The 26,204-nt window shown below is 35.5% G+C and overlaps 6 protein-coding genes across 6 annotated transcripts; 4 read left to right on the top strand and 2 right to left on the bottom strand.

The window, feature by feature from the left end:
• The first annotated feature begins 4,249 nt into the window (after positions 1 to 4,249).
• LOC140043599 (trace amine-associated receptor 1-like) lies at positions 4,250 to 5,319 on the top strand. Its single transcript, XM_072088121.1, has one exon. The coding sequence runs from the start codon at positions 4,336 to 4,338 to the stop codon at positions 5,317 to 5,319; it is 984 nt and encodes a 327-aa protein (XP_071944222.1). The 5' UTR covers positions 4,250 to 4,335.
• Positions 5,320 to 6,329: 1,010 nt separating this feature from the next.
• Positions 6,330 to 7,247, top strand: LOC140043598 (trace amine-associated receptor 7g-like). Its single transcript, XM_072088120.1, has one exon. It carries the CDS (start codon positions 6,330 to 6,332, stop codon positions 7,245 to 7,247), a length of 918 nt encoding a protein of 305 aa, XP_071944221.1.
• A 3,322-nt stretch (positions 7,248 to 10,569) lies between these two features.
• On the top strand, positions 10,570 to 12,430 carry LOC140043418 (adenosine receptor A3-like). The gene has a single exon (XM_072087926.1). The coding sequence runs from the start codon at positions 10,692 to 10,694 to the stop codon at positions 11,724 to 11,726; it is 1,035 nt and encodes a 344-aa protein (XP_071944027.1). The 5' UTR covers positions 10,570 to 10,691; the 3' UTR covers positions 11,727 to 12,430.
• Positions 12,431 to 14,438: 2,008 nt separating this feature from the next.
• Positions 14,439 to 18,290, bottom strand: LOC140044621 (uncharacterized). Its single transcript, XM_072089208.1, has 2 exons — positions 15,104 to 18,290; positions 14,439 to 14,564 (listed from the first exon to the last, which is right to left on the bottom strand). The coding sequence occupies exon 1, from the start codon at positions 18,265 to 18,267 to the stop codon at positions 15,382 to 15,384; it is 2,886 nt and encodes a 961-aa protein (XP_071945309.1). The 5' UTR covers positions 18,268 to 18,290; the 3' UTR covers positions 14,439 to 14,564; positions 15,104 to 15,381.
• LOC140043595 (uncharacterized) lies at positions 18,276 to 20,628 on the bottom strand. The gene is made up of 2 exons (XM_072088118.1): positions 18,367 to 20,628; positions 18,276 to 18,284 (listed from the first exon to the last, which is right to left on the bottom strand). The coding sequence occupies exons 1-2, from the start codon at positions 20,626 to 20,628 to the stop codon at positions 18,276 to 18,278; spliced, it is 2,271 nt and encodes a 756-aa protein (XP_071944219.1).
• Positions 20,629 to 25,118: 4,490 nt separating this feature from the next.
• Positions 25,119 to 26,051, top strand: LOC140043594 (adenosine receptor A1-like). The gene has a single exon (XM_072088117.1). It carries the CDS (start codon positions 25,119 to 25,121, stop codon positions 26,049 to 26,051), a length of 933 nt encoding a protein of 310 aa, XP_071944218.1.
• Positions 26,052 to 26,204: the final 153 nt, after the last annotated feature.

The following is a 26,204-nucleotide window of genomic DNA, read 5'->3' as shown; positions in this document are numbered from 1 at the left end:
GAGAATTTCCAGTTTATCAAATGTAGTTGACAACATACAGTCATTTTCCACATCTTTAATGCTTTAAAATTGATAAAATATCTGAATTCATTGTTTTAGGAATTTGTTTTGTTTTTGTCAATAAATTATATTATTTATATGTTTTAGAAAAATCTCAATAAATTTCGTGTTTTTATAAGATAACATTTTATACTGAAACTAATTGAAAATTATGCTGTGCTTTGTATGAATAATTAAAGAGTATAAGGAAATTTGCAAATTGTTGTTTTTATATTGTTTACAGTATTATTATTTAATAGTTTTATAAGGAAATAAAATGAATTGTTGATTGTTGTTGATGCATGAACTGTGTGGTACAGTATACCCACTGATTGGTTGTTTTTAGTTGGAGGAAAAGATTGGTTTAATATCATCTTGTTTACAGTAATTATATATTCTGGACATAAAGGATAAAATGCAGAAATATTACGACTGACGAAATAAGAGATAATTTAATTGTTTGTTTTATAAGGAAATAAAATGAATTGTTGATTGTTGTTGATGCATTAACTGTGTGGTACAGTATATCCACTGAATAATTATCTGTGACTAGTGGTTTTCAAGATATAGAGTAGTTATTAAAAAGTGGCCGCCATTTTTAATTATGCAAATTAAAGGCTTAGATGGCCGAATTTCGTAATCAACGGGAGGTCGAAATATCCTAAATCAAGGGGATCCAAGCTTTTTCACAAAAATGCCATCATATCATGTGATCACAAGTATTGAAAATAGGTGGCGTTTTTAAAAGCGACTGCGATTACATTTTTTTAAATCAGAAATTGTATCAAATGGGCTGGAGAATTTCTGGCTGCGGAAACCCAATAAAAAAAACGACCTCACACTTTTTAAATAAGTAACAGTTTTGCGGATTCGAACTCGACTGTGCTTAGCATTGATATCAATGGCCACGTTTTACTCACTGAGATAACCGTGAATTACGAAATACATTATTATTTTTTCTTTTTTGACTAAAATATAATGTTCTTTTCTTAATGACATTTTATAACATAATCATTTAGTAACATATTCATTTCATGACACATTTATTATTTAACATATTTATTTCTTAACATATTCAATTCTTAATGTTTTCATTCCATAACATATTCATTTCTTCATATATTCAGTTCTTAATGTATATTCATTTCTTAACATATTCATTTCTTAATGTATTCATTTCTTAACATAAATACATTATGTTCCAGATGTAATTAATTAAAACTCCAACGATTCAATCAGTCGATACGGTTGGCCGGCTGCCGAGACTAAACATTATTTTAATTTGGTGGCCCGACATGGTATTTAGATCCGGCCATTGCGGTACACAACATAGAAGATTGCGTAGTTGATACGTGACGTAACAACTCGTAAAACATAACCGCTGGGACGTCAGATTACTGGTTTTTTTTTGCCTTTTTTAAAGTATTTATCCATAAAATTCAGGAAAGTGAGATAGCATATTGTGTGCGGCCCATCAAGAAACATTAGTGTGCCAAATGTGAGCACGTACCATTCAGCAGTTTCGGTGGAAATACGTGACATTACGCGACCAATTTAGTAGCATTAATAGGCCTATAGATATAAAAAGAAGAGAATTACACAATTCGGTATTTTTTCAAAAGGATGTCGTCCTAAGATAGCAAAATGGCTAAAGAAGAATTAAAAGGTGTACTATCTCAAACGACGCGAGTTTTGGTCATACGGTTGAGATAGAAATGTTGAGTTATTTCTAACAATAAATTCATGGAATCATTAGCATTACGTGCACGCATTGTAGGTCCCTACAAATTGGTTGTTAGTTAGAGGAGGTTGTGGTTTTATGAATAATAGATTCTAAGGAAAATTACACATTTTATTTCTGATATTACGGTTTGTTTTTATAATGAGTTCAATTGTTTGATACATGGAATCAGAAATCCGTGGTATATTGTTGATTGGATGTTTGTTACAGGAAATGGTTGGTTCAACGTTATATAACAAGTTGATTCAATATAATTTTTATTTATAATATTACTGTATTCTGTACACAATGGATGAAATGTATATGAGCAGAAATGTCACAACTGACGAAATAAGAGATAATTTAATTGTTTCTCTATCAGTGTATATACCATTGGCGTTATTTATTATTGCAGGGAACGCACTTGTTCTTTTTGTAATTCGACAAACTCGAAGTTTTTACCAACCACAGTTTATTTTAATAGGAAGCTTAGCGTTTGTGGACCTACTCACAGGAATGATCGCAGTACCCATGTTTATGTGGGGTTCAATAGAACGGAGATCTCTCTACTTACCCAGTCAATGTTACTTGCAGTACATTCCTTCAACTGTTTTTATCGCCGTTTCCTTTTGTCACCTTCTGTTAATCACCGTGGATCGCTACGTTTCTATAGTGAACCCACTACAATATCATCGACTTATAACTCTCCGTAGAATCTACTCTTCTGTTGTTTTGGCATGGATTCTAGGTTGTTTGTACGGCATGATACTACTCTTTGGGGAAATGAACAAAATCGAGGACCGTTTCTTCTGCTATGAGTTGGATCAACGCGCCCGTATGGCTCAAAGTTTTATAAGTTTAGTTATGGTGTCGATTGGTACAATCTTGCTGATTGTAATGTATTTCAGAATTGTTTTAAAGGCAAGGAAACACGAGAAGAACAAAGCACTTACTTCGATAATTGCACGTAAGGCTGTCCATAAAAGATTGAAAGCGGCTAAAACAAGTGCTTTGATCGTCGGTGCTTTCGGTATTACATATTTGCCTCATGCTCTGAGACCGATCGTATATTTTGCATTCGGGTACCAAAGGTCAGACGTATATTGGTATTATCTGATTGCAGAAGTTCTTATTAATATGAACTCTGCGGTGAATCCTTTCATATATTTTTGTCGTCTGCGGACATTTTCATGTGCTCTACGCCGTCTTTTTAACAAAACGTACTGTACCACATCTAAAACAACAAACTAGACTTGTTTTCAGTATAGAGACATGTGCGCATGTCTCTTTTTTTTGTACTATCGTATACCTAATTCACTCGCTGCGAATATAATTGTATAATGGTTACCATAAAATAATAGATTAACATTAATTTAAGGTAATGTGCTATGCTATTATACCACAGCTGGCTATGTTGACATAGTAAATGAAATTGGTAGGCAACATACCGTATAGGCCTATTTTATCTACAATTGTAAGGTTGTGTTTAATTAACCGAAAATTATCTGATTTGAATGAGATAATTATCGGTTAATTTTTCTCAAGCAGAATCGGTTAAACCCCGTTTCCACAGGAAGTTTTATCAGTTAATTATCGGTTCATTTTTGCTGCGGAAACACGGCCTAAGTCATGGTCCATGTCAATGTTAACCCGGGATTACTAGTATAATACCAGGTTAGGCCTAGTTAATAAATCTAGAACCTTTACCAAAACCAAGAAAACAACGTAGGCAAAACTGTTTAATTGTTCAGTTTTCAACTATGTTTCCTTATAATTAATACTTTTAAAACAAACACACATTTCCGCAGTTTACAACTGAACACTTTCTCTTAGGCCGTGTTTCCGCAGCCGATAATACTAACCGATAATTAACCGATTAACTGCCTGTAGAAACGAGGTTTAACCGATTCCACTCTAGAACAATTTACCGATAATTATATCAGATAATCAGATAATTATCGGATAAATGCGATAATGTTTAACCTTTGACCTGAATGACAAATTGTTGCGTTGCGATTGGGCACTTGTTTGCTCTGTAATGTCTGATCACGCGCACTTTAGTTCTTGTTATTAATTATGTGATTGGTTAAAACACTAACCGATAATTGTGTTTATACACATATATTGTTTATATTTGAAATCCTATAAAACTTCTCCACAATGAAATTATACCTATTGTATTGGAGGTTTAATTAAGTTAAGTGATTTAGGAACTTGTTTTTTTGTTAATTCTTCATATTTATTTTATTATATGCCATAAACCCCATTTTTTTTTTAGTAAAAAACTAAGAATTCAGTCTGTTAACTTTAACAATGCAGGGATTGTTTTGTAAGATAACAATGCAATATAACAATTGTAACTTCTAGAAAAAGAGATACAGTATTTTTGTTTAGTGTACTTTATTGTATCTATAAGGAAATTAATTGTTAATACGGCCCCGGAAATGTAGTACATTGCCGTTTTAGTGATTGGATATTATTATACCTGTTGCAGGAAATGGTTCGTTTTATATTTCATACTTCATACCATCATTTTTAATTATTGTTACTAGGCCTACTTTCACGTTTTGTACACAATGGACGAAACTTTTACAAACAGAAACGTCACGACTGACGAAATGAGGGATAATTTGATTTTTGTTCTATCAGTGTATATACCATTGGATTTAGTTATTATTGTTGGGAATAGTCTTGTTCTGTTTGTACTTCGACAAACTCGAAATTATGACGCATCACAATTTGTTTTACTAGGAAGCTTAGCGTTTGTGGACCTACTAACAGGAATTATCGCCGTACCAATGTTTATGTGGGCTTGTATCTTACGGGGATCTCTCTACCTACAAAACATTGACGTATGTCAGATACAGTACATTCCTTCAAATATCTGTATTTCAGTATCTGTGTGCCATCTTCTGTTCATCACCGTAGATCGCTACGTTTCTATAATGAAACCACTACAGTATCATAAACTTGTAAATCTTAATAGAATATACTTCTCTATTGCTCTGTCATGGGTTATAGGTTGTGTTTATGGCACCGTGGAGTTGTTCTGGGCAATGGACAAGATTGAGGGCATTTTCTTCTGTTACCAGATAGACCAACGTGCTAGTGATGTTCAACGTTACATTACTTTATTCATGATGTCGATCGGTACAATCCTGTTGATTACAATGTATTTCAGAATTGTTTTAGAAGCAAGGAAACATGAAAGACACATAGTCAGTATTCCAGTCAGCACACGTAATATTGTTCGTAGAAGATACAGAGCAGCTAAAACGAGTGCTATCATCATCGGAGCATTCGTTATTGTGTACTTGCCCTATACGCTGAGACCGGTCGTATACTCCTTTGGATACCAACGCTCAGACTTGTATTGGTATGTTCTGATTGGAGATGTTCTAATATATATGAACTCTGCAGTGAATCCGTTTATATATGTTTGTCGCCTACAACAATTTTCAAGTGCTCTGCGTCGTATTTTTAACAAAAAATCAAGCTACAAAGTAAACAAGAGAAACAGTACTGAAACTGTAAACTGTATTACTGACAATGTAATTTAACAACATACACATCGATGCTACTGATTTCAATAGATTGGATTATATGAACTTTTTTTCCTAAATACATATATATTTTTGCTATCATTTTAAATTATTATCATTATTTTAAATAAATAAATTTGGGAAAACCAGAAATTTTAATTTAGAATTTTACTGTATTCTATATCTTGTATAATACCAGAAAACTGAAGTATCGGTAATATACCGGATATATTTCAACGGGAAAGGGTTGGTTTTACTCAATAACATACTAGTTTATTCAATTACCATTTCAAATATACATTTTTATCAGTAGAATCTTCACGACAGATAAAGTTTGTTTTTATATATTTGCCATACATTGTACACTTTTCTATAGTTTTACCACTAAAACATAATTGTCCATTATGTTTTAGCTTATAATAAAGATATATTGTTACCTGAGCAAATTATTGTGAATGTGAACAATTGTTTTTTGGGTCGGCCATTTTAATTTAACTCAATCAACAATTTCTGATAAATCCGTAAAGAAGAAGAAAATGTTTTTGAAAAATGGGCTTTTGGTTAAATTATTATCTAAAATGTAAATTCGTCTTTTTTTAAATCGTTATTTTTTTAAATATTTTTTGGCAAAAGTGAATAGATTTATTAAAGTATAGAAAATGAAACTTTTAAAAGTTTCAATTGATACATCTTTAATTTTCTTCATGTTTTTGGTGAACTTTTTTTGTAATCGAGTAGAATGTTTTTAACTATTGTCTTGATATCAATGAACACGGAAAAAACTAAATATGTTACTTGTTTTTTTAATAATAAGATCATAAAAGGAAAAGAAATAATAAAAAAATAATGTTCGTATTGTTTATTGTTTCATTTCTGATGGTTTTATAAGGAAATGAATTGTTGATGCATGAAACGTGTAGCACAAAGGCTCCACCTGATTGGATGTAGAGGAAAGGGTTGGTTTTACCATATAACATATATTGAGTCAATATCATCATAATTTATAACATTTTTATAAATTTTACACAATGGATGGAATTTTTACAAGCAGGAATATTACGACTGACGAAATGAGAGATAATTTAACTGTTTCTTTATCAGTGTATATACCATTGGCATTAGTTATCATTTCTGGGAACGCACTTGTTATTTTTGTAATTCGACAAACTCAACGTTTTGACGAACCACAGTTTGTTTTAATAGGAAGCTTAGCGTTTGTAGACCTACTAACAGGAATTATCACCGTACCAATGTTTATGTGGGCTTGTATCTTACGGAGATCTCTCTATCTAGACAGCAAATGTTATTTGCAGTACATTCCTTCAAAAATATTTATCTCAGTTTCTCTTTGCCACCTTCTGTTAATCACAGTGGATCGCTACGTTTCTATAATGAAACCGCTACATTATCGTAAACTTGTAACTCTCCGTAAAATCTACTTCTCTATTGCTATCTCATGGATTATGGGTTGTTTTTACGGCATGGTACAATTGTTTGGAGGAATTAGGAAGATTGAGGGCATTCTGTTCTGCTATAAAATGAATCGACGCGCTATTGCAATGCAAACTTACATAACTTTAGTCATGGTATCGGTTGGTTCAATGCTATTGATGATAATGTATTTCAGAATTGTTTTAGAAGCAAGGAAACATGAGAAAAACATAGTCAGTATTCCAGTCCGCACACGGAAGGTTGTTCGGAAAAGATACAGAGCAGCTAAAACGAGTGCCTTGATTGTTGGCGCATTTAGTATTACGTTTTTGCCGTTTGCTCTGAGACCAGTCGTATACTCGTTTGGATACCAACGCTCAGACGTGTATTGGTATGATCTGATTACAGAAGTTCTTATTAATTTGAACTCAGCTGTGAATCCTTTGATATATGTTTGCCGTCTCCGGTCATTTTCATCTACACTACGCCGTCTTTTAAACAAAACTTCTAGTTAGAGTTGATGCCACAGTTTTTCCACTAGCGTCTAAAACCTTGTTTGCACTATTACTATATCAAACTAGTTTGACAAGAAAGTGTGATGTGCCCAAATATAGGACTGGTATGCTCATATAATGATATGACATCACACACATCATTTCCATATTATGGGCACATCACATTTTTTGTCACATACATTTTGATAGTGTAGACAGAGCTTAATGCACTCACTGCAAAGTGTACAAAATTTTTTTATGAAATTGCAAATATTTAATATCCATGATTAAGATAAAACTATAGAATTAACTTTTGCAGGTAATGTCCTACTGTACGTAATGCAAATGCAATGTCTAACTATATTGACATGGCAAATGAAACTGGTAGGCCTCTTTTTATTCTACCTGATACCGAATCGGCGTGTCTATGTTCACAATTGCAATACATTTCCCATTAATTAGTCTATGATTACTAGTTTACCTACCTTGACCTAAGCCGTCCACACCGTCTGGGAGACTTGTGATGGCTTCTGTTTCATGACCTCTTGCCAGATCCTCCTATCTTGTGACATTCTAGTTGCACTCGTTAGGGATCCTTGGTTTCTTGTGCCTTTACACAGTCTAACCATTTCTTGGCTGGTCTCCCTCGTGGTCTAGTTCCTTGGACAATTGCGCCCAAGAATAGATTTGGATATCTTGTGGAGGGCATCCTATTGATTACTAGGTTAGGCCTAGTTAATAAATCTGGAACAAACCAACTTTATGCAAAACAGTTGAGTTTTCGATTTCGTTAATTATTATAATAATTCTTAAAATTCTTACCTGTAACTATATAGGTCATGAATACAACAATTTCAATGAAATATTTAATTTTTTCTTTGTACAATGCAGTATTTTTATATTGATATAGAATATATCGTAGCAAATTACATTATTATTTTTAACAAAGAAAATGTGTTTTGTTTATTTGAAATCAGCTGAAACCTTAGACTTAATAGTCTTATTACAGTGCCAGCCTTATGTTTATGGAATGTAGAATTCCTTCTTTCTATGAATTGTTAAAAAAATCAATATATGGCCTGATGGGTAGACTAAATGCAAGCGAAAATGTTTTAGTCTCAACGATTATAAGCAACGTCTTAGTTAAGTCGAAGATGCTCTCCAGGTGGAATGCCATCCTGAGATGAGTACGGTAGTAGTAATTGTTTGACAAAAACGTGTGATGTGCCCAAATATGGTAGTGATATGCCCAAATATGGCGTGATATGACATCATCATGTCCAATTATCGGTACATCACATTTTTTGTCACATAAATTTGATAGTGTAGTGTAGGGATTTGTTCTGCTATCAATTCTTACTTTTGGAAAATAGACCAGATATTTGTGTGTGATATTAAACATTTCTTGTAGATCTATAAGGAAATTATTGATGGCCTGTGAAATGTAGTATACTGATTTGATATACATGTTAAAGGAAATGGCTCGTTTTATATTTTATACCTAATTATTGTTATTAGAGCTATACATTCTGTACATAATTGACGACATACAAGCAGAAATGTAGAGAATAACAAGAGATAGTTTAATTGTTGTTCTATGTATATTGGCATTAGTTATTGTTTCTGGGAACGCACTTGTTCTTTTTATAATTCGAAAAACTTTGACGAACCACAACTTGTTTTACTTGGAAGCTTGTGAGCCTACTCGCCGTACCAATGTTTTTGTGGGCACGACAAAAGAAGTTTGTTTGTATGGATACATTGTACACTATTTGTATCACTCCAACATAAATTATTAGCTCAGTTTCGTTTGAGGTTTCTACTGAGCAGCTGAATGGTTCTGGTTTTGCAATTCAATCGACCGAAGCCTATAAAGGAGGCACATCGATGCTGTGAAGTTTTCTCCGGGGAATTGTGTGATACAAAATCAACAAAATAGCCTTAGTTTAAATGTGCAACGAAGAATCTTTATACTATGTTCATAATAAGATTTGTGACAACTGGCTCTCACAAAAATACGAAACAAGTTTAGTGTCAAATGCCATTTTATTTGATAATGACGCAAAGCTTCACAAGCTTCCAAGTAAAACAAGTTGTGGTTCGTCAAAGTATTATAGGGTAATGCGTTTAAGAGCTTCGGCTCATTGCATACCCGTTTTGTATCAAATAAGTTTATAGAAATATTCTTGTGAAAGAAATACTGTATTATTTTGTTGTTGATACAAATAAATGGTACGTATATAGTACCGCGAATGATGAAAGTAGGGAAGCAATAAAAATTACGAGAGAATTGATCTTCCCTACGAAATGTGGGTTCACTCTCTGCCCTTAAATTACAGGTTAAACATGTATAATAATAATTGATCGAATAGAAACATAAACATTGAAATCAAAACTGTAGTTAACACAGTAGTTTAAATTAATATAAAATAAAATATAATGATATAATGATACATGCTTATAATCGTGGGTGCCAAAAAGGCCAGAACCCATTGCAAATGGGAGCACCCAAACAAAACCAAGAAAGAAAGAAAAAAAAAGACAAGGAAATATAAAACGAAACAGTATCATCTAACATACCAGTACTAATACAGTACTTAGTTAACTACCAAAGTTACAAACATCTATTTTAATGTAAAAGACCTTACTCTTGAGCCACAAGCTCATTATCAAGAGCCACAAGCTCATTATCAAGAGCCATACGCTCGGTATGTTCGGCCAAACGCCGTGTTTTATGTGGTAAACTAGATTTTGAAGGAATGAACTGCATTATTTACTGTGCTGTGTTAGTACGGTGAACTTCAACCTGTGGCATACAAGGGTTTCAGTATGTTTCAACTTTCATTTATAAAGATACATCATGCATTTTGATATGCTGAATAAAATGCAAGAAAAAAAATGTATACCAAATTTTTGAAAAATAAATAAATAAAATCAAATATTTCATTTGTTATATACGTTTTCTAACCTTAATTGTATTCCTGATGTCGGACTATGTAGAATATATGATTAAATGATTTTTGTTGTTCTTTATTAATGTAACGGTACATGAACAAGACCATATACTTTGCTGCAGTCGGGTGCTCAAGTTAGTGTTAACCGACCGACCGACCAACCGACAAACCGACCAACCGACAAACCGACCAACCGACAAACCGACCGACCGACCAACCAACCGACCGACCAACCGACCGACATAGTGAGCTGTAGAGTCGCGTTGCACGCTACTAAAAACATGATTTGGAAAGAAAATAATATACCACCTACCAACACTCGCTGATGTGATATTCTAAACTATTATTACTTCTCGCATGGAGGAACCTCCACGCATGCCCAGTGTGCTTTTTACCTTACTGAATTGTTATTACTGCTACATAATAGGCCTAATAGCGGAAATGGTGGTTTCATTCAATTGCAATTCTTGACGATGTAGCCCGTCTTTAGGCCTACATTCATTCATTAACTATGGATGAATCTGCTACTAGTATAAATTTCACAGCTGACGAAACCAGGGATAATTTAATTTTTGTTCTATCAGTATATATACCATTGGATTTAGTTATTATTACTGGGAACGCACTTGTTCTTTTTTTGATTCGACAAACTCGAAGTTATGACAAACCACAGTTTGTTTTACTAGGAAGCTTAGCGTTTGTGGACCTACTCACAGGAATTATCGCAGTACCCATGTTTATGTGGGGTTGTATATTACGCAGATCCTTTTACCTACAGGAATTTGATGAATGTGAGTTACAGTTTTTACCGGCAAAAATATGTGTGTCTGTGTCTTGGTTTCACTTAATTTTAATCACCGTAGATCGCTACGTTTCTATAATGAAACCGCTTCATTACCATAAACATATATCTCTTCATAGAATCTACTTTTCAATTATCTTGTCATGGATTATAGCTTTTTTATTCGGTATCATGCAATTGTTTTGGGAAATGGAACACATTGATGAAGGTATTTTCTTTTGTTACAAGATGAATGAATCCGCTATTGAAGTTCAACGTTACATATCTTTAGTAATGGTGCCTACTGGTACAATTTTAGTGAGCATTATGTATTTCAAGATGTTTATAGTAGTAAAAAAACTTGAAAAAAACATTGTCATTATTCCAATAAGAACACGTAATATTGTTCGCAACAGATATAAAGCAGCTAAAACAAGCGCCTTGATAGTAGGCGCATTCGGTATTGCGTACTTGCCCCATGCTTTGAGACCGGTCGTATATTCATTCGGATACCAACGGTCAGAGGTGTATTGGTATGATCTCATTGCAGAAGTTCTCTTCATTATGAGCTCGGCGGTGAATCCGTTCATATATGTTTGTCGTCTAAAGCAATTTTCCAGTGCTCTGCGCCATCTTTTACAAATTAACAGCCACAAACAACAACAGAGACTTGTCGATAAAGACGTGCACCCAACAGCCCAACTGCAAATAACATACTCGTCACCACGAAAAAAATGTGACTTTAGTTCCTCTGAAATGATCTGAATAAAATGAAGATTTGTTTATAGGAGCCTAACTGTGTTTCCAAGCTTGATTATTTATTATAAGTTCCTATCCTATCTTTAAAAGGAGAGACAACGAGAAAAACTTAAAATGAATTTTTTGAACTTAAAATGAATTTCTTCTCTGAGTACTTTTCAGCTTGTTTTTGTATTTTTATTAATTTTTTTTAAATATTTCCTGTGTGGATATTTATATTGAATATATTTATTGAAATGCTATAGTTTATCATTATGTGCTACTTGGTAAGAGGATTCACAGACTCTTGTCATAAGGATTTAGTTTCCTTTTGTGTTTCCTGGCATGACTTACTTTGTAGTTGTTTGTTGTTGTTTTTGATTGGCAATAAAGAATAAGAATAAGATTCTTAAAGATTGTCCTCCTCCTGAAGGTTTGTTTGCCATTTTAATGTCACATAATAGATATTAACTTTGACCCAAAATATGGGAAAAACATAATTATTTGCCTACCAAAAACTATAATTTAAGTCAGATTGGCTGTCAGGGTTTTTGATTGAATTTACCGTTTATTTTGCCATTTTTATAAGTGAAAACACAATTTTTTAGAAGGAAGTGATAAACTTGATTTAAACTACACTACTTACAAAATGGCTTTTCAATGTCTAATTTTATTACTCTTATTTGTTGGGGAGACAATTACATCTATGTATTGTATAGCACCGTACATTGCGTCACAATTGGATGATATATGAATAAAATTCCATATGAAAGGAGATTAAGGTCTACTTTTGTTACCCGCAGAAAACAAATCCTATAATAATATCCTATAGTGACTAACCACAGATTCGATTCTCAGTACTTACTCGTTAATACAGTAAACATATAAAGACATTAGTGGTTAAACTAAATATAAACTTTACAAATTGATCAGGAAGCTCTTTCGGCTGTAATAGAAATAAATTGCGAGTTAACTGATCCTCAGATTTATTATTCATAGAAAATTACATTGTTTGCATTTAAATAAAGATACAAATTATGTTACAATGTTTAAGTACAAGATATAAAAGATAAAAAGACCATTTATAATGTGAAATGAATTGCCTTATACCCTGGGGTAGCAAGGAGAGCAGATGGCGGTTTGTGCGTACAACGTCAGTGTAGCATTATCTCCCCACTCTGTGATACAGTATGACCAAATCCCCCGATTTATAACAAAAATTGACAGAATTTCTTTACGAACGAATAAAAATCTGGAATTTATGTATTTATGAGGCGGTAATTTACTACAGTAGAACACCTATATAAGGGGACACTTTCCAGTAAAAATAAAGGAACAGATACATTTTAACTTCAGATGATACCCATATTACAGGAACATTTAATAAGGGGTTTGTACTGTATAATAGGTATTCTAACGTGCTAACATGATTCTTATATTATAGTTATTATATTATAGAAGTCCAGTCGCAATGTTTACACTTGAAAACACTTGACTAAAGAGTCGTTCACACCTATTCCGGCACGGTTCCGGTCCGGCGAATCGAACATCAATAGGGCCTAATGTTTCGTTTTCAGGACGCCGGAACAGGTGTGAAAGACCCTTAACACAATAAAGCAATTTCGATAGAAATTTCAATTGTTCTTTCAATTTGTTTACTGAATAAAACCATATACAGTAAAAATAAATATAAATAAGTAACAGAGACTTGGGATTTAGAGCACCTTTTTAAGCCAGCTCACGAGGCAAAACTTAGCCTACACGATTATTCGAAAACAATGACACATTTTTATGATTTTGAATTTCTATTTTTTTACTTTTAAAATAATGTACAGTAAAAACATCACTTTTACACCGGTTGTGCCTGCTTTCCAAATAATTGCTGATAATAAGATGTGGTCAACATTGTAGAAGGAGATTCGGTTTAATATTCGTGAAAAAAGATGGCGTGCCATACTTCAATCCAGTTACTTACATGCTTGTTGGTGGCGCTACGTATAAATACAGTAGTGTGTACCGTATCTTGTGGCAAGTCTATGTCTATCAGCTTAAATACGGTAAAGCAGCGGGACGAAGTGATGAAACAGATGGGTGTCACGAAAGCTCAGACCCCATAAGACCTAAGATCACGAAAGCTAAGACCCAACACCTAAACTAAGATTACAAATATTTATCTTTCGCACCTGCCTTGTATTTTAACTCCCAACATTTATTCTGAATACCACACCTTAGAATTGGCACTTTCATGAAAAAGAATCACATAAAAAGTAACAAATACATTTTCAAATTGATGATTTTACAGACGTTTTTCTCGCACACAAAATGACTAGCCTACAGTACAGTAGGCCTACCCCATGATGGGCCATGTTCAATGTTTTTGTTTCTATGGAACGTCAAAAGAGCAAAAATTATATAGAGGGCTGAAAACTCTGTGGAGTCCATCTACAGTGTGGATGGAACAATGTAAAATTAAAATTGTAATGATAATAGTATAATCATGCAAGTACGAAGAAATAAATACTGGCAAATAAATTTTAATTTAAAAATCATGATAAGTTTTTTTGTTTCGTTTTCTTTCTGTTTTTATACTTGTACTATTATTGTTGCTCTTTTGGCGCTCCATAGAAACAAAAACATTGAGCATGGGGAGCTCGAGGAGTTACATTGTCATTACAGTATACAAAGAAACACATCTGTAAAATCATCAATTTAAAGGATTTGTAAGTACACGTACTTAAGAATGAAACGCTACCGACGAATTTACTGGCTCATTTATGCTGTATTACAGCCTTTATTTCTTCATATATCTCTAACCTCTAATCTCTAGCCTCTAGCCTCTAGCCTCTAGCCTCTAGCCGTAAATTACTGAAAACAAACAAGTAATAGCAATCAGCAAATACAACCTCAAACTGAGGTAAATACAACATTAAAACTTAGGAAGAGAACAATGACGTATCTCAACCATACATGACGTAATCTATGCTTCGTCAAGCGGAACGACCGCTCAGATGTGCACAACACACCATGACGTGCAGCTAACTGTGTGATACATGATGCAAATTTGCATGTCTTAAATAGACTAAATAACTATAAAGTAATCTTAAAGTTCACGTCATAACTTCTACAATCATTCTGCTATCAGTAAACGTAATGATAATAATCAGTAAATAACAATTTAAATAAACAATGTAAACAAACAACTGAGGTCATAAAAGTGGGCTCCACAGAACAGCGACACCCATGACAACCTGCTCCGGCCATGCCACTCCAACCCTCCATGCTCTAGGCGGCGAGTCTAAACGACCTCGCCATCTAAATAATGCCAATCTGCCTAAGCAAGAAGGAGTCACGAATATTAAATGTATCATAACTAAAGCTAAAAAACATCTATAACAAAGCATTACCGGTTCCGGTATCGTAGCTCAAATTCAACATAACAACTTTGTTGATTATTATGTCCTCTAAACAAACAATTAATTATCACGTTCTCATATCTGTCCAAAAGGACCCGCACGATGGCGCTATACAAATTAACCTACTGATTAGAAATCAGTACAGGCCTCCCATAAATTGACTACAATTTCTAACAAACACATTAAACAATGGTATAATTATCAATAATAAACAAAGTAAGATTCAAACAATTACTAAATTATATAATTTCTACAACTGCAGTGTTAGATTACTGATCTTTAGGAACCAACAACACAATCTTGGTTACTGGCCTATCCAATGTTGTTCTTCTTCGTCCAACGAAGACAGTGACGCTTCTCACTAAACCATCATCACTCGGCTTGGTATTAGTAACTCGAGCAAGCTCCCAATGATTTCTCGGGACACCTTCTTCATACAAAAGTACAATATCTCCAATGCTTATGTTTCTTTTCTTCTTAGTCCACTTCTGTCTTTGCTGTAAATTGATAATATATTCTTTTTGCCATCTACTCCAAAACGTATCCGCCAGGTGCTGGACTCTTCTCCAGAGCTTCCGGCTAAACTTCCCGTCCCTTTTGAAGTTTCCTGGCGGAGCATACACCGCACTGCTTTTCATCGTTAACAAGTGAAATGGTGTCAACGGTTCTAAAGATGCATCGTTAGTAGCACATAAAGGTCTGCTGTTAATTATTGCTTCTGCTTCTGTCATAAATGTGCTCAGCATGTCATCATTCAATAACGCCTTATGCTGAAGCATTAAGCTATCAAAAATGTTTCTGGTTGTTCTGATCATACGCTCCCAAGCTCCTCCGTGATGGCTTGCAGTGGGTGTGTTAAATTTCCAATCACAATTTAACCTTAGCATATTTATGCGAATTGCCTCTTGATCCATCTCTTTTACTGCTTCCTTCAGCTCTCTTGTGGCACCAATAAAATTGGTTCCTTGGTCGGACCTCATTTGTCTGACGGGTCCTCTCCTACATAAAAATCGCCGAAAGGCATTCATAAAGGAATCTGTCGATAACGAGCTGGCTATCTCCAGGTGCACACTTCGAGACACCAAACATGTAAATAGCACACCATAGCGCTTAAGTTCCTTTCTACCATTTTTTACAATGATCGGCCCAAAGAAGTCTACGCCACAGTAACTAAAGGCAGGACCTGCCTCGGCTCTTTCGACTGGTAGATCTGCCATACGCTGGAGTTCTGTAGGTCGTCTAAGTCGACGACATACCGTGCAGTCGTGAATATATCTCGAGACAGATGCCACGCCACCTATCATCCAGAACCCAGCAGCTCGCACCGCATTAAGAGTAATCCCTCTACCTTGGTGGTACACTTGATTATGGTAATGACTGACTATTAATCGGGTTAAATCACTTTTTGCAGGGATGATTACTGGATGTTTAATTTCTTCTGGTAGATTAGTTTTCTTTAAACGACCTCCTACACGCAGCAATCCATCGTTGTCTACGACTGGGTCTAACTTCACCAGCGCATTCAAATCCTTCCATTCATTGTATTGCACAGCTTTAATTATCAATTTTTCACTTCTAGTTAGGTCTTCTACCGTAACTTCTCCGGATCGCTTCCATCCTCTTAATTTATAAATAAAGATTAAACACCTTGCAAGTATTTGTCGTACCTTGTGCCAACTGGAAGTTCTTCTTAACATGTCTGGAATCAGTTCAGTTTTCACTTGTGTTGCAAACACCTTAGCTTGCCTTACTTCCACATCGTCATCTTTTATTTCAATATGTAACTGGTTGATTGTATATTTTTCACGGTTTAAGAAAGCTGGTCCATGCCACCACCTCTCGCAATCTCTCAATTTCTCAGCATCCATTCCACGTGATGCAATATCAGCGGGATTATCCTCACTGCTTACGTAGTGCCACTGACCACTAGTGCTCGCATCGTGAATTTGTTGCACCCTATTAGCTACAAAGGTGTTAAACCTTTTCGCTTCATTATTAATATATCCAATGACTACTTGGCTGTCAGTCCAGAAATACTCAGTGACGTTCGGATACTCTATCTCTTCTTTCAGCATGGATGCAACCTTAACCGATACCACTGCAGCTGCCAGTTCCAACCTTGGTATAGTTATCATTCTCTTAGGAGCTACACGGCATTTGCTAATTAAGAGTGATGTCTTCACTTTACCTTCTTTATCAACAAGTCGTAAGTATGAACACTGACCGTATCCTTTCTCGCTCGCATCACTAAAATGGTGTAGCTCGGTGGATACAATTTCTGAATTTCTATTGCTTATTGGCTTATAACATCTTTCAATACTGACGTCTTTCAAGTACACCAATTGCTTTTTCCATTCTTCCCATGATCTAAGGGTTTCTTCACCAACCGGATGATCCCATTCAGCACCACCAGCACAAATCTCCTGCAATATGCGTTTACCCAACAGAACGTAAGGACCAACAAACCCAAGAGGGTCAAATATAGCACTCACCGTAGACAGAATACCTCTTCTAGTTGATGGCTTATTTCTCAAATTGGCTTCAAATGTAAAGGTATCTTCCGCTGCATTCCACAATATACCCAACGTCCGCTCTGTAGGAAGATCACTCAAGTCCAACTGGTTTACTTTGGAAGCAATTGACGTGGCGGGTAAGGACTTCAATACCTCTGGAGAATTAGAGAGAAATTTGTGCAACCTAAAGCCGCCTCTGCTAAGCATATCCACAGTTCTCTTTATCAAACTGATAGCAGCATCGATCGTTGGAACAGCCTTTAAGCCATCATCCACGTAGAATCCTCTGCGGACGAATTCAGCAGCATCAGTCCCATACTCGTTTTCATACAAATCTGCTACTTTTTTAAATCCATAGTTGGCACAGCCAGGAGATGAAGCCGCTCCAAAAACGTGAACGAGCATTCGGTAATCAGTGGGCTCTTCATTTAAATTACCATGTTGCCACCACAAGAACCTCAAAAAGTTTCGATGCTCCGGCGCCACTAAAACCTGATGGAACATTCCTTCAACATCGCCAACGACTGCTATGCGATCTTGTCTGAACCTTAGCATCACACCCACTAGATTGTTAGTTAAATTTGGACCAGTGAGTAACATATCGTTTAGGGATATACCTTGGTAGCGTGATGCACAGTCCATAACTACCCTCAATTTTTCTGGTTTTTTAGGGTGAAATATTCCATGATGTGGAATATACCATACGTTTTCACACTCACACACAAGTTCTTCTGTAGGTACCTTTTCTGCCTGACCTTTGTCTATGATACTAGTCATAAACTCTTTATATTTTGCAGCGAATGATGGCTGTTTTATCATTTTGTGTCTCAGCTGAATTAACCTCTTACCAACAGCTACTTTGTTGTTAGGCAACTTGGGAATTTCCAATTTAAATGGTAATGGCAGTTGGATATGTCCATTTTCTGTTCTACATCCTTTTTGCATAGCGTTCAAGAATTTTGTGTCCTCGACTGATATCATTTTTCCATTTATACGATCATCCAAGAAATCTCTTTCCAGCACCTTTATTACTTCTTTAGTAGTTGTTTTGAAGGAGAATTGCTTCACATTGTTGGTGGATTCTCCCTTCCGTGCCTTAATGACACCTACCACACCCCATCCTAATAAGGTCTTAATTGCGTACGGATCTTCGTCATGATTACCTTGTACCACTTCCCTTGGCATCAGTGCACTAGAACAATTGTGGCCTATTATTAGACCAACTTCAATATCAAGAAGTGGACTTAAGTCATTTTTTATTTTCTGTAGATGCTGCCAACCATTCACTGAGTTTGGAGTAGGAATCTGGTGTCTTGATACTGGTATGGAATCCCGAGTATAGGCTGCTGGTAAACTTATAGTTTTCCCTTCTTTAAGTCCTCTCACCTTCAAACCATTTATCTTCTCCGAAGTAACACATCCCTTTGTAAGTACTGTTGATATTTCCAGTTGTATGCGGACACCCTTGGTTTTTAATTCTTGTGCAAGTTTTGCTGAGATAAAACAGGAGTCTGACTGCTCATCAAGAAGGGCGTATGTTATGCTTTCCTGTTTCTCATATTCAATCCACACAGGCACTATTGAAGAGCAACACTGTTCATTGTCACATGTATTGCTGCACAAATTGTTTGAAGATACTACAGGTGGTTTATCTGCGCTGTTTGAAGATACTACAGGTGGTTCAGCTGCACTGTTCGAAGATACTACAGGTGGTTCAGCAGTACTGTTTGAAAATCTATGCATGATAGTAGGGTGCTCGCCTTTACATATATCACAAATCCTTCGGCACTTACATTCTCTCCATATGTGCCCTTTTTTCAAGCAACCTCTACATAATCCTTTCCTTCTTATTAGCTCTTCTCGCTGTTTCAATTCTAAACCCTTAAATTTATCACATCCTTCCACTGTGTGATTTCCGTCACAACAAAAACACCTTTTCTGCTTGGACTGAGTACTATAAGCTCTTGCGGAATCACCAGATTTATTTCCCTTATGGCTATCACGGCTTTTTGATGCAGATGTAATCTGAAATGACGGGTCGTTACGTACCTTGGCCTCTTTTGCAACAAACTCTACAAAAACATTGAATGGCGGGAACGACACATCTTTATCGGCTTTATACCTTGCCCCGGTTGTACGCCACCGGTCTTGTAGTTGGTATGATAGTTTTTCTGTCACCATATTAACACCCCTTGCGGTATCAAAGCAGGCCAATCCTGGTAGTCTTTTATCTGATTTCGCTACTTCAATTTCCCTTAACAGGTCTGACATTTCCTTCAGCTGATGGTCATCTTTGATCCTCGGGAAGGTTTCTAATTTCTTTAATAGAACACTCTCAATCAACTCTGGGGCACCATACTCTTCATTTAAGCGTTTCCACATGTCCTTTAGGCCATTTTCAGGGTTGTCTAGATGAACCGCCCTTAACCTCATTACTATTTTCCTCGATTCAGGACCTAGCCATTTAATCATCAAATCACACTCTTCTCGTGCACTCAAGGATAGCTCTTTGACAATTGCCTTAAACGTACCCATCCATGATCTGTAATTTAATGGACTGTCATCAAATTTAATCAAACCATTGCTGATCAAATCTTTCTTCATTAGGAATTTCGCAATTGCATTGCTGCTTACGTTTCGGTCATCATCCTCCCTGTTGCTGGTAGTAGTATCCACCACTGATGTCTCCCTTGCCTTGATATCTGCTAAATATTTTTTCCCTATTTGCAGACCTTGTGTGAACTCTAATAACACAATTTCAATATACGTTTCTGCTTCTTCTAATTCAGGTTCAGTGTCAAGTATTGCAACGAGTGCATCATGAACTTGTTCTACTCCATTAGACGCATTTAGCAGTCTTTCAAGAGCATTCTCTACTACTTCCTTCTCATTTTCTTCAGCTGTCGCTGCTTTTAATACATTTAAGGCTCTAGTGAATGCTCCCCTTTTTACTCTTCTGGAGTGTTTCAGCTTGTCCTTTTGATCAGATGTGCTAGCGGGCATCTTGCTTCACTTTCAGGATTGGTTGAAATACCTCCGTAATTTACTGTAAGTACACGTACTTAAGAATGAAACGCTACCGACGAATTTACTGGCTCATTTATGCTGTATTACAGCCTTTATTTCTTCATATATCTCTAACCTCTAATCTCTAGCCTCTAGCCTCTAGCCTCTAGCCTCTAGCCTCTAGCCGTAAATTACTGAAAACAAACAAGTAATAGCAATCAGCAAATACAACCTCAAACTGAGGTAAATACAACATTAAAACTTAGGAAGAGAACAATGACGTATCTCAACCATACATGACGTAATCTATGCTTCGTCAAGCGGAACGACCGCTCAGATGTGCACAACACACCATGACGTGCAGCTAACTGTGTGATACATGATGCAAATTTGCATGTCTTAAATAGACTAAATAACTATAAAGTAATCTTAAAGTTCACGTCATAACTTCTACAATCATTCTGCTATCAGTAAACGTAATGATAATAATCAGTAAATAACAATTTAAATAAACAATGTAAACAAACAACTGAGGTCATAAAAGTGGGCTCCACAGAACAGCGACACCCATGACAACCTGCTCCGGCCGCGATTTTTTTTTTCGTACATAAGTTGGGGACCCCCTCATGAAACGTCACAAAATAAACATGAATAATTCATCAGTTAAATTTTCTTGTTCCGTGTGCACCCAAGCGTATAGCAACAAGAAGTGATTACACAAGTGCGGTACGATTCTAGGCCTATCTCCGCTGTTGTTGCGGCGTGCGATTTCATAGAAGAATAGCGGCGTTTTGTGTGGATTGTCGAAATAATCAGCCTTTAGTTTATGGTGTTTTTAATATAATTTTATTACTAAAGAATTACGTGTTAAAACTATAGTTTCTATTAATACTATTAGGCCTAATTATTAGTCTCTAAACCCATGTCTATTCTAGTAGTAGCTGTGTGGGTGTGTGTGACGTGCGTGTGTTAGGTATGACCAAAGATAGTTACACTTACTATCTTTGGTATGACACAATCCGAGTAATAAGTCAGCAAAATTAAACAATAAACATTACACAAAAATACATTTTTTATTGTCGTGGGTCAAATCTTCCCATCTCATGTGTTCATATACGCGCATTTTTAAAATTCCTTTGAGTACATGCTATATTGTTTGATAATAAAATAGCAGAATTAAAAAAATACAGTACACAAATTATACACATTCTTTATTCTTGTGGGTCTAAGCTTTCTTTGGGCTATGTCCAATGAATTATAATGTCTTGCCTAGCTGTCGATTAGCCTCGACTCGACACATTTTGTGTGAAGAAGAGTGCGCGAAGGCAATCACGTGAATTGACTTGGAATCCTAGGCCTACTGTAGAAAGTATCGTATCGCAGTTGTGTAATCACTTTTTGTTGCTATACGCTTGGGTGCACACGGAACAAGAAAATTTAACTGATGAATTATTCATGTTTATTTTGTGACGTTTCATGAGGGGGTCCCCAACTTATGTACGAAAAAAAAAATCGCCGGACATGCCACTCCAACCCTCCATGCTCTAGGCGGCGAGTCTAAACGACCTCGCCATCTAAATAATGCCAATCTGCCTAAGCAAGAAGGAGTCACGAATATTAAATGTATCATAACTAAAGCTAAAAAACATCTATAACAAAGCATTACCGGTTCCGGTATCGTAGCTCAAATTCAACATAACAACTTTGTTGATTATTATGTCCTCTAAACAAACAATTAATTATCACGTTCTCATATCTGTCCAAAAGGACCCGCACGATGGCGCTATACAAATTAACCTACTGATTAGAAATCAGTACAGGATTTATTTATTTGTTATTATGTGTTTCTCCTTCTGAAAGTACTTATAAGTCCTAATTTTAAAGTGTGGTGTTCAGGATAAAGTTAGTCAACAAATTTGGAGTCAAAATACAAGAAAGGCAGGTGCGTAAGAAAAACATCCTCTGAAGCAACACAATGGAGTAAATATATACCAACAAACAACCCGTCAAGTTTGTTTGTTGTAAAGAAAAAATATACATTTACTCAACGGGCGAAAATAATGTGAGTTTATCTATGTTTTGCGGTAGTATTAAATTATATTTATGGTAATAAATGAAACCTACTGTGTTTAAAATTATGTATGGATAAACAAGTATTGTTTTTAAGCTGTAGTATATCTTAGTATTTGTAATCTTAGGTGTTGGGTCTTAGCTTTCGTGATCTTAGGTCTTAGGGGGTCTGAGCTTTCGTGGTCTGAGCTTTCGTGACACCCTGAAACAGATCGAAGAGACGAGACTTTTATGAGTTTTTAACTAGACGTTGTTTGTCCAATTTAACACGGTGCTAACGTTGATGATAATGATGATCCGTCACTGTGAAATTACGTATTCATTTAAAATAAACTGTACTAATTACTGCATTGACCTTTAGGCCTCTGGCCAATTTTGACTAAATTGTAGGTACATTCATTTTAGTAGGCCTACGATTAAGAAATATGGCCACATAAAAAAGTAATTAATATCATTCTCTAAATAAAAACTATATATCTGAAGAAAAAAAAGTATAAGCAAGATAAGTAGGCCTATGTATTTGCATAAGTTTTTATATTTAATCTTAAGAGCGTTGTCTGCGTACAAACAACAAATTTTAAATATGTTATATATTTGATAATAAATGCTGTGCAACCAGCGCATTCATTAGACGGCAGAAATAAAAAATATTGAATCTATAATTTTATTTTTAATAACAAAATGATATTCATCTTCAACTTCAATTAAGTTTACATACTGGTTTCCATCTTCCCAGCTAATTTGAAGTTTATCCAGTCTGACTCAGAGCTCGCTCTTTTAACATTATCTGGAATAGAACTCCAAATGTGTATTTTTGAACATTTTATAATATCTTAGTCACCTTTATATTATATTTTGTCTGTAAAAATGATATAAAAGAATTGTAGGCCTATAGCTACACTTGTATGGTGTCATTCTCGGTTTCTTCGACCCAAGAATAGGATAAAAAATATAGTATTACATAATATATTTTGCACAAAATGTCCAAGGCTTCTTATTAACTATACACTAACTAAGCGCATTTAACATTTCTATTAATTGTGGTTGTTGTACTATTTTTACCTCCGCCGCCAGAAATGGTGAAATGTTGTGAGGTTAATCGGGCTTGTTTCTATATTTATTATTAGCAGGCCACGGTTCCCAGAAAGTTATTGCCCAATTTTATTTTTAACGGGAACATGAGATTCAATTGTCATATGCCTAGGCGGAGGTTTGCGCTCTCAGAGTGGTTTCTTCTAGTTAATATGAATGTAATTTAGGTCCGGATCTGTCATTGTTTAGTAAATAATGTATAACGGATCTCATATTCTTATTCTTCCGTGTGTTATATTTATTATCGGTATTGGTGAATAAACTTTCATATTTTGTATATTTCCTATACATCGGATATAAACTGTACAAAATTTCATAGAAGGAAGGATTTGTTAACAATAAAACCTTTCTCACTAACTTAGGGCAGTGAACCCGGCGTGCCGGTTATGTCGGAATGGTTACGGAAATACTAATAGTAACGTCACAACGGATCGTTTTGTTCAAAGTGCCTGGATTATCGTCCAGGTCATCAACATTGACAGAATCCATATTCGTCGGACGTTATTTATAATTGCAGAGATCATTATCGACATAGGCGTACATATTCCTTTATTGACAAAAAATAGCAATTGCTCATCTGATATGTCGCAACGTCACATGACTGTAGGCCTAAATAAGTCCATCTTTTACAACTGAACAGCTACAAACAACAGAGGTTTGTTGTCGATAAAAGACGTGGAACCTGCAGCAGACAGACCAGCAGACCAAACTTAACTACAATGAGAAAATGTGAAATTTGTTCTTTTTTAAATGTATAAAATTAAGATTTGTTTATAGACAATCTAACAACATGATCAAAGGGTTTACTGTGGCTGTGACACAATCAGTTCCACGCTTGTCAACAGACACCGCGCGCCGCGGGGGGAATGTGTACATAGTACAGTACTGTTGGTATTTGTCGCAACCAGACATAGATCAAAGAACTGTTATGTGTTCATGTCTTGGCAAGGCGAGCTCAGTGTCCTGAGATTGCCTTGGTTAAGCAACGACAACGATGTTGAAAGTGATGAATGGTTTTCATCGTCCGGACACCTACCACCAGGATAGGCCTCTTAATGATATTGGATTAACTTCATATTAAATTCTTAACATTGTTTTATATAGGCCTAAAAATGAAAGTCGAAATATAACATCACTCACTATTAAGATTTTATAATATTATTGTATAGGCTACACATACTTCCCGCTTGGACTACGCATGCCCAGTACCTGTAGCGACTGTAGCGGACGGAAATGTTGGTTTTGCTCAATTGCTTATGTAAAGTCAAACCTTTAAAAATTAATTAATATACATTCAATTAACAAAGGATAAACATATACTTACCATGAATGTTACATCTGAAGAAATGCGAGATAATTCAATTTTTGTTCTATCAGTGTATATACCATTGGCGTTATTTATTATTGCTGGGAACGCACTTGTTATTTTTTTAATTCGACAAACTCGAAGTTTTGACGAACCACAGTTTGTTTTACTGGGAAGCTTAGCGTTTGTGGACCTACTCACAGGAATTATCGCAGTACCCATGTATATGTGGGGTTGTATCTCACGCAGATCTCTCCATCTACAGGATTTTGATGAATGTGAGTTACAGTTCGTACCTGTAAAAATATTCCTTTTAGTCTCCTGTTTGCATCTAGTGTTTATCACCGTGGATCGCTACTTCTCTATAATGAAACCACTGCAGTATTATAAACTAATGACATTCCCAAAAGTGTACTTTTCTATTGCATTTTCATGGATTATAGGCTGTGTTTACGGTGTCATACAATTGTTTGGCGAAATTACACAAAACGAAGGCATTTTCTTCTGCTACAAGATGGATCCACACTTGATAGAAGCTCAGCGTTACATGTCGTTGGTCACCGTGTCTACTGGTACAATTTTAGTCAGCATAATGTATTTCAAAATGTTTATGCAAGCAAAGAGACATAGCAAAAACATAGTCAGTATTCCAGTCAGCACACACAAGATTATTCGTAAAAGATTAAAAGCGGCTAAAACAAGCGCTTTGATCGTCGGTGCATTCGGTATTGCGTTTTTGCCGTTTGCTCTGAGACCGATCGTATACTTATTCGGATACCAACGCTCAGACGTGTATTGGTATGACCTGATTGCAGAAGTTCTAGTCACAATGAGTTCGGCTGTGAATCCGTTCATATATGTTTGTCGTCTCCGGCGATTTTCACGTGCTCTGCGTCGTCTTTTAAAAAAACTCATGCCTAAACCTTTAAAATCAACAATCGAGACTTGTTGATGTTAGTAAAGACTTTGTGCTTTTTTCCGTAAACAGGCATTATTTCATTCCCGCTTCAGTGGTATGATTTTCACCCGTGAAGTGCAAGTGCCTGAATGTTAAAGAAATATATTGAATCAACACAGTATTTGACGTACACTAATTTATAAACAT

The sequence above is a fragment of the Antedon mediterranea genome, chromosome 3, assembly GCF_964355755.1.
Source record: "Antedon mediterranea chromosome 3, ecAntMedi1.1, whole genome shotgun sequence".
In the NCBI taxonomy this organism is placed as follows: domain Eukaryota; kingdom Metazoa; phylum Echinodermata; class Crinoidea; order Comatulida; family Antedonidae; genus Antedon; species Antedon mediterranea.
The sequence above is the reverse complement of the archived record's forward strand: the minus strand, read 5'-3'. Positions and strand labels throughout refer to the sequence as shown.